General features: G+C 42.4%; 1 protein-coding gene across 5 annotated transcripts in view; it reads left to right on the top strand.

The window, feature by feature from the left end:
• The first annotated feature begins 1,155 nt into the window (after window positions 1–1,155).
• The window catches only part of LOC121927717 (di-N-acetylchitobiase-like), a 14,092-nt gene continuing 5,933 nt past the window's right edge, over window positions 1,156–9,314 (top strand). For 2 of the 5 annotated variants that reach the window (XR_006103314.1, XM_042461566.1), the window contains exons 1-4: window positions 1,156–1,335; window positions 6,108–6,246; window positions 6,766–6,846; window positions 7,959–8,167. Coding sequence is in view for 4 of the 5 variants with exons in the window: in XM_042461566.1 (XP_042317500.1) it covers window positions 1,183–1,335; window positions 6,108–6,246; window positions 6,766–6,846; window positions 7,959–8,167 (582 nt within the window). In the remaining variant the exon portion in view is untranslated. Of the gene's footprint in view, window positions 1,336–4,444; window positions 4,576–6,107; window positions 6,247–6,765; window positions 6,847–7,958; window positions 8,168–9,314 lie in introns of those variants that run through there. The other 3 variants (XM_042461568.1, XM_042461567.1, XM_042461569.1) reach the window with 3 other exon arrangements.

Here is a 9,314-nt window from a genome sequence, read left to right as displayed (position 1 = left end):
ATGTCATGTTACTTTAACATATGTAGTTACACTGACACACACACACTTGTGTGTCAGTGTAGTTGATATTGACTGTTGTTTTGCTGCCTGGGGGAGTGCTGGAGATTGTTGTTTAGATCATTATGCTATGTTATCACTCCATTAACATGCTATATTTGTATCTTGGATTTTGTATATTGCATTCTTTATTATGCATTTTTCTTTTTGTATAAATTACAGTATTTTTTTAACATTTGCTGTGATGTAATTGGTAAGGGGGGTGTTTTCTTTTGATTCCTTGCTTGTAATCCACCTGATTTCGCAAGGAAAAGGCGGGTATAAATAAATCATATTATTTTATTTTAAAACAAACCACCCAAGTGCTGGATCTCCATTCTTTAAATTTGAAAGCCTTATCTGGACGCCTGTCACCTTTAACCGACAGATGCCTTTATTGTTTTGTCCTCCATTATCTGGTTTGTCTGTGTCTGCCCTTTGGCAAAACAACATTATAAATGTACTTGGGCTGCATCCACACTGGAGAAATAACCCAGTTGGCACGCTTTAACGCTTTCTGGCTCAAGGGTATGGAATTCTGGGAGTTGGGTTTGTGTGGGCCCCACAACAAATTCAACTCCCGAATTCTACCCTTGGCCAGAAAGCATTAAAGCAGTGCCAAACTGGGTTATTTCTCCAGTGTGGATGCATGCAGCCTAAGTTGAGAAGGTTCTAACACCTGATGAAAAGGGTGTTATAAACATCATTTATTCTTAGTTGGAGGGGAAAATTGGCAACAAAAGGTCGAGAAGGTTCTATCATCTCATGAAAGGGTGTTATCAATATTTATTATTGTCGTCATTGTTCTGTTTTAATACTGTAATAATTTGATTTCTTTTCAATGTAATTTTTTTCTATGTTTATGTCTTGTTTTTACTGGGAAAAGAGCAGGATAGAAATATTATTATTATTATTATTATTATTATTATTATTATTATTATTATTATTATTATTATTATTATTTTATTAGTCGAAAGGAAAAACGGAGAGAAAGAACTCGAAAACATTCCATCCCCTCACGCCGTCAACGGCCACTTTGCTTTTAAACACTCTCTACGTTCGAAAGGCTTTTGGCCCCGCCCACTTCCCGCGGGCCGAACACAGCAAGGCGAAGAACGAGCGCAGCGAAAGAGCTCTAACCGAGCAATGCGGCTGTGGCTAGGGGGCGGGCACGCGCGCTCCTGGCTCCTCCCCCTGGTGGCGCGCCTCTCCCTCTCCCTGGGATTGGGCTCTAGCAGCGCGTGCCCCTGTGAGGACCTCGCGCTCTGCAACCCCGTGTCAGCCACCAGGGGCTTCGAGGTGCGCATGCGCAAGAAGCCTTAGAAAGGGCGGGGGGACGGTTACAGTGAGTGCGAGCTTAACGCCTTCAAACAGGGGAGGCGGGAAACCTAACGGTCGTCGCTGAAAATTTTACTCTCTATGTTTATGTTTGAGAGCTGTCAGTCTGAGACAGAATGAGTAACCCGTGACTGTTGCAGTGGCCCCCAAACTGTGCCCTTTTAGAGATTTTTATGGACTTCAGCTCCCAGATGCCTCAGCCAAGTTGGCCAATAGCCTGGGATTCTGGGAGCTGAAGTCCAAAAAGGTCCCTTAAAGAGCACAGTTTGGGGACCAGTGGTTAGGGATAATGGGAGTTACAGTCCACACCTGGTAGCTCTTTAAACAGCCCACTCCTGCTTAAGAGCTATTGGTTGCTGTGCGCCTTCAAGGCTGCATCCACACTGGAGAAATAACCCGGTTTGGCACCGCTTTAACTGCCATGGCTCAAGGCTATGGAATTCTGGGAGTTGAAATTTGTTGTGGGGCCCCACAACAAACTCCAACTGCCAAAATTCCATAGCCTTGAGCCAGAAAGAGTTAAAGCGGTGCCAAACGGAGTTATTTCTCCAGTGTGGATGTTGCCAAGGTCGTTCCCAATTTATGGTGACCCCAAGGCAAGCCTCAGAGTGCCGTGGCAAACCTCCTCTGAAGAAACTTGCTCACAAAACCCCATGATAGAGTGGCTATAAGCCAGAAACTTCAACCACAACAACAACAATGGCAAGCCTATCTTGGCAAAATTTGTTTAGGGGGCAGGATTTTGCCTCCCTCTGAGGCTGAGAGAATGTGACCTGCTCCCCAGTGGGTTTCCATGGCTGAGTTGGGATTAGGACCTTCCAGTACAAAGCTTAAGAGCTGCCCGACTGGAAAACTGCTCATTGAATTGCTCCCTACCACTGTGAGGCAATGTCACAAGTTTGCATCCTTCGGCCCGGACAGACAGGCCAAAATAAAGCTGCTTTGGGTCACTTTGGAGGTATGCTGTTTAAATGATGCATGTATCCTAAGAGGCCAGAAGCCATGCCAAAGCCATGATTCTAGTTCTTGGCGTGTGTCATTTAAACAGCATACCTACAAAGTGACCCGAAGCAGTTTTATTTTGGCCTGTCTGTTCAGATAAGTCTGTCTTATACCTGCTGAGAACAGGAACAGCAATCATGGGGTTTAATGTTATTGTGTTATAGACTACCACATGCAAATTCGGGCAATGGCATGCTATTTTCGGGCAATGGGAAGCCAGTTTGAACGCAATTTGCATTCATGTAAATTCACTGAACTAGCGAATTCACGTGAATGTGTTCTGGCCCCACTTTCTTTTCATTCGAAATTTAGAGAAATTCCTCCAGTGTGATAAATGTCCAAGTTACTGCTTTGGTGGATCATGGGAATACTGTAGACAAAGGTCCAAGACACACTGCAGGAATAATCCACTTTGAGATCACTTTAACTGCTCTGGCTCAATGCTAGGGAATTCTGGGAACTGCAGTTTTGTGAGGCATTTTGCCTTCTCTGTCAGAGAGCTCTAGTGCCAGAACATATTACAACTCCCAGAATTCCATAGCATTGAGCCAGGGCAGTCAAAGTAGTCTCAAACTGGATTGTTTCTGCAGAGTGTTTTCCACCATAGTTTGTCTTGGGGTGCATCTAATCTGTAGAAATTATGCAGTTTGATCCCACTTTAAGTGCTGTTACTCCATCCTATGTAATCTTGGGATTTGTACTTTTACAAGGTCCTTAGCCTTTGCCAAAGGGTGCTGGTGCCTCACAAAATGACAAATCCCAGAACTGTGTAGGATGGAGCCATGGCAGTCAAAGTTGTGTTAAAAATCTACAAGAATTCATCCTAGATAACAAGAAAATTCAAATAGTCAAAAAGAGTTTCCATACTTGGATCAAATGTTGATCACAACAGAGACTTCAGTCAAGAAATTAGAAGAAGACTAGGACTGGGAATGAGAAGAGAGCTCTGAAATAACTGGACAAGATCCTAAAGTGTTAAAATTCAACCCTGATCACTAAAGTGAGGATAGTCCAAGTCATTGTATTCCCTGACAGGTACTGTAGTGAGCTTGACAGTGAAGAAAATAGTCAGAAAGGAAATCAGCTCATTTTAAATGTGCGGGAGAATAGTGCTCAGGATACTGTGGGCAGTCCAGAAGATAAACAAATGGTATCTAGATCGAATCAAACTTGAACTGTACTTGTAAGCCAGGATGACTAAATCGAGGCTGTTATACTTTGGCCCCATTAGGAGAAGGCCTGATTCATTTGAAAAGACAATGGGCCTGAACAGACAGGCCAAAATAAAGCTGCTTTGGATCACTTTGGAGGTATGCTATTTAAATGATGCATGTGTCCTAAAAGGCCGGAAGCCACTCCAAAGCCACGCTCCAGCCCTAAGAACTAGAGCGCAGCTTTGGTGCAGCTTCTGGCTTCTTAAAATATGTATGTCATTTAAACAGCATACCTCCAAAGATACTCGAAGCAGCTTTATTTTGGCCTGTCTGTTCGGGCCCAATGATGCTAGGAAAGGGTAGAACAGTAGGAGAGGAAGACCAAATGGAGGCTACGGCCCTGATCCTAAAGGACCTGAGCAGATGTCTCATTCGCAGGGTCGCCATGAGTCAAGGTCTACTGCCCAACCTTGAGGGCAGTTAACAACAACAGGGTCCTTACTTATCTGCCAAAGAGTGCTGGTGATTCACAATATGACAAAATCCCAGGATTCTGTGGGATGGAGTTAAAGTGGTGTCAGGATGTATTATTACTACAGTGTAGATGCACCCTACATTTCAGGAAAGCATTTGATGATGTTTTCCATGGTATTCTTGTTGACAGCTTAATAAAATGTAAGTTGAAAAATACAACTACAACTAGGTAGATCCATGGCTTATTTAGCAAAGGTATTCAACAAGTGCTAACTAATGGCTCAGCATCCTCCTGTAGAGCGGTGCCAAGTGAAGTGCTTCAGACTCTGCCCTGATCACAAGCTGAACATAAGGCAACAATAAAATGCAGCAGCTTAAAAAACAGACAGCTAGTGCAGTCTAGGGTTGCATTAACAGAAGCATCATGTCCTGGTCCAAGAAAGTAATACTCCTGGAAAGTAATACTGTTTGCAGAAGGACATTGATAAGTTAGAACTTATCCAGAAATGAACTACTATGATGGTGCTAGAGGAGTCTGAAAACTAAATCCTAAGAGGAATGTTTGGAAAAGGTTTGTACAGTTGGCCCTCCATATCCACAGATTTTTTTATCCATGGATTTGAACATCCACAGATTTAAAATATTCCAAAAATATAAATTCCAAAAAGCAAATCTTGATTTTGCCATTTTATATAAAGGACACCATTTTACTACCCCATTGTCTATAATAGGACATGAGTTTCCATGGATTTTGGTATCCATTGGGGGGAGGGGGTTCTGGAAACAAACCCCAAGGGTCCACTGTACAACCTGGAGAAGGTTAAAGGAAACATGGTAGCAGTCTTCAAATACTGAAGGGTTGTTGTGCATATTATGGAGCAAATATGTTCTCTTTTGCCTCAGGGGCAGGACTAAAACTAATGGATGAAATTGCAGGGCAGCAGGTTTCTGCTAAACATTAGAAAAAATCTTCGTAATAGGGAGAGCTGCTCATGGTTGGAACAGACAGATTCCGTACCCTTGCTAGAGTCATTTAAGATGGAGAGACATTTATCAGCATCCTGCAATGAAGAGACTGCACTGAGCAGTCTATATGTGGAGCAAAAGTTCTCCAAGATCCCTTCCAACTGTATGATTCTAGAGCCAAAGTCTGGAAATCAGCATTTGATTAACTAGAACACTCTTAAGTTTGCTTTCAACCTTTGGCTCAAACTAGACATTAAGGGGAATGTAGGTTCCTTGTTATTAACTTGTTTTTCCTTTCTCAATGTAATTTCCTTAGCAATCTGACTTTTAAAATAGATCTAAGGCAGGATACAGACCACCCCTTTGGAGTGGCCTGCACCCGCCCCTTTCCTCGACAGATCGGGGCCTCATCTGCCACAGCAGCAGCCCTGGAGGCCCCAATCCGCCACTTTTCCTGCCCTCGGGGAAGTGAGCCCCAAGGACACCCCAACAGTGGCGGGGAAAGGTAGAAAGGAGCCGCTCGGCCCCTTTCTCTCTGAATCGCCATTTAAAGGCCGTGCCAGTGATACGCATGGCAGAAGGAGCTCCAAAACGGAGCTTCTTCTGGTGCCGCTGAAAGGGTGCCACAAGCGCCCTGCAGCAGTGCCAGGACATCACGTCTGTGCCGCGCTGTTTGGCTGCGGCGCGGCCGTGACGTCATAATGGCAGCACCCATGTAGAAAGGGCGCTGCCATTACAACGCCGCGGCCACATACTAGGGTTGTGGGGCGTCTGGAAAGGAAGCCCCGAGGCAACCCTAGTACGTATCCAGGCCAGCACTTTGCGCTGGTCTGGATACTGCCTATGTTTACTTTCTAGTTATCAGTCATAAAAACACCTATTTTTCAAGATGTGGAGCTACAGAAAAGAATATGGTAGAAGAAATAGCTGCCTTTCACCACTTGAGGGAGCATCTCCTCTGAGTGTATCATTTATTGTGGCCCTTTATTAACAATGACGGGATACAGACCGCTCAAATGAAAGTTTGTCTGGTGTGCCACACCTACCTGAAATCACACCACTAAAGAGAGTTAGCTCATGAAACTGTTAAGGTATTTGAGAGATAGAGTGCCATGTTTTCCTGCTGTGCATCTGCAGGTCTTTGTATTTGATGTTGGTGGGAAGACCTGGAAATTCTATGACTGGTCACAGATCACAACGGTGGCGATATTTGGAAAATACGATTCTGAGCTCATGTGTTATGCTCATTCAAAAGGATCCAGGGTAGTTTTAAAGGGTACGTCTTAACCGGAGTAATGAGAACATTTGCAAACTTCCTGCTTATCCATATGGCTCCTCAGAAGTAAGTTCCACTGAGATCTCTGAAATGTATTCCTATGAAGCTTATGAAAGGCTGCTGCAGCCTTAATAATTTGGGGTTTTTTTGTTATCGCAGTTTACTTGTGGTAGTTGAAAGAAAATTGTCCCACCAAATTTGCACCCCAGTCTCAGGACAGGCTAGTAATCTCTATTATGGTAACCCACCTCCACTAGTGTAATGCATTGATCAGATAGACAATGTGGATCTCTCTTTTGAAACTTAACAGTTTTAGAAGCGTGTGTTCCAAGGGTTATAAAATGTGCAGTTTCCTCCCTCTACCAATCGAAACTATTTTGTGTAGAAAAATGTACCAGTGATTTCAGCAGAACTACTAACTATATAATTTGTTGAGCTATCCCCCAGCTAGTGTTGTGATATATGCCTTTTAGTTGATATAAGTTTCCTTATTTTTTATGAGACACACTTGTTTTGCAGCAGGCATTGTCTTAGGAGTGGCATTCTATCTTGTACGTGAGGAAAGAGCGCATATTTCTTCTATGGTATTGTTCTCTGAAGGTATTGCTGTCTGAAGTTCTTCCTTTTTTGTAAAAAATGTATTAAAAGTTGGTTTAAAAATTACTTCTATTTAGCCATTAATTAGGTTTTCAGTTGATTAATAAATGAAAAAGTTCAGTCCTATTAACTGTTTATGATACAATGGGTCCTTAGTATCTGCTGGTTCCAGGAAGCACTAGCACCCTTGCCAGTGGATACCAAAATCGGTGGGTGCTCAAGTCCCTTTATATACAATGATGTATATAAAGTGGTCCTTTATGTAAATGGCAAAATCAAGATTTGCTTTAGGGACATTTTAAAAAGATATAGTTTGAAGCTCTGGCTGGTTCAGTTTGTGGATGCAAAATCCTTGGATATGGAGGGACAACTGTTTACATTACAAACATTCTGCAGGTTATTATAAGTAACTTTTCTCCGTAATGTTTATTCATGCTTTTTATGTAGTATGCGGACATCAGAGGAATTTTAGCAAGAGAGGTATGTTTTAGAAGTGAGGCAGTGTTACTGAATGGCAACTGGTGGTTTCCATGTCAGTGGAATGGTAAGGCCACTTGGATGCATTTTAGTTTGAATTCTGAAGTCCCGGTTTGAAGTGCTGAGTTCTATCCCCAAAATAGTTTCAGCATTAATAGCTCCTTTAAAGTGCAGGCTAAAACCCAAAGAAGTCTCACCTCCACTCGCGTGGGAACAACAAGCCACTACTGATGTAGGCAGACATCAGAAAGCACACCAACAACTGGTATCCAAATGGCCTTTTCTTGAGCTGCTAAACAGATAGACAGAGTATATCCTAGTTTAATGCAGCTTTAGCTTGTCTAGTTGTCCTTGACAAGAGCTGTAAAAATGCCACTCTATAGTTATTTTCACCTTTTTTGGGGGGAGGGGGGGTTATCCTGCTATTTGTCCTACAAAGACATTCAAGAATAATACAGTTAGTCATGAAACAAATGGATACAGCTGTAATCTTAAGTATATTTACAGTGCCACTGGGCCCATGGGATATACTTCTGAGCAAACCTATTTAAGATTAGGATGGTCTCAAAACAGTTTTTTCATCTTTTCTAGTGATGTGAAAGTCTACCAACTAATCATAATTTTTGTTTGTTTTTTAGGAAACGTATCTGAGAAGGAAATTGTTTTCCCAGCACGCCGAGCAGCCTGGATAAAGCAAAAGATAGACATTGCCAAAAACCAGCATATGGATGGAATCAATATAGACATTGAACAGAGGGTGAAAAGAAAGTCATCTGAATATTATGCATTAACAGCTTTGGTCAAGGAAACAACAGAAGCTTTTCACAAAGACATTCCAGGATCACAGGTAAAAATACGTAAAGGAAAGACTTCTCTTACGCAAATACAATTTCAATTCAACCTTAGCCAGTCCTGACTATCCTTAGTGCCACTTACATAAAACAAACAAACAAATAAATACAGCCTAGTGTATGAGGGTGTCATCAAGGCAGTCTTCCCATCAATGCTTCGCGGCACTCTTTTCAACTCATAAACATCTGAAGACCCCTTGGTCCTAGACACTTGCTGCACTTCTACCCTTAATACACTTTCCTTTAAATAGATTAAGGTTGGCATCCCAGTGTCCTCCTCTTTTATGTGTTTTATCTTTGGTAGTGTGTTGTTTGTGAAGTTATTGTTATAAATTCACTCAGGCCAATACTCTTCTGGAAACAAAGGGGCTGTATAGACCGCCCCTTTTAGTGCCAGATTGGGGCCATGACAACTGCTTGCCTCAGTCCTGATCTCACCTTTCCATGGTTCAAAAAGTAGCCGCAAAAAGCAGCTCCTTTCTGTGTGATCATCTGTTCTAGAAAGACATGATTCAGTTCTTCAGTCTATCTTGGGGGTCTGTAGTGAACTCCCACAATAGCATCCCTGTTGTTTCTCTCCCTTTGAATTTTTGTCCAGTTACTCTCCACCTGGCTTCCAGGATTTAAGTCCTGGATTCTTCACAGGTGTAAACATCCTTGACATATACAGTAATGATTCTCCTCCTCCTCTCCTCTTGCATATTTCCCATGCTCTGTCCATTATTGTAGAGACATCTAAGTCTGTGTAAAGTTTTTTTTCCCCTCCCACTGTTAGATTCCGGCACTGTATGCCTTGATCTCTCTATAACAGTTTGGCTGTTATCTCCAGCCCTTGATGAACTCCTGCCCTCCAGCATACTGTCTCCGTCCTCAACATAATTCAGTTTAAAGGAACAAATTTTTGACACTGTTGGCAAAAAGTTTTCTGCCAACTGGCATGAGATGCAACCCATCCCTTGCCAGAAATACCCCTCTGGAAACCACAGACCATAATCCAAGAATCCAAATCATTCTTGATGGCACCATTTGCAGAGCCAGCTCTTCACCTCCAGAATTTACCTCTCCCTTGCTGGACCATGCCCTTCAACTGAGATTATTATTATTATTATTATTATTATTATTATTATTATTATTATTATTATT

The sequence above is a fragment of the Sceloporus undulatus genome, chromosome 4, assembly GCF_019175285.1.
Source record: "Sceloporus undulatus isolate JIND9_A2432 ecotype Alabama chromosome 4, SceUnd_v1.1, whole genome shotgun sequence".
Taxonomy (NCBI): Eukaryota; Metazoa; Chordata; class Lepidosauria; order Squamata; family Phrynosomatidae; genus Sceloporus; species Sceloporus undulatus.
This window is presented reverse-complemented; position numbering and strand designations above follow the sequence as displayed.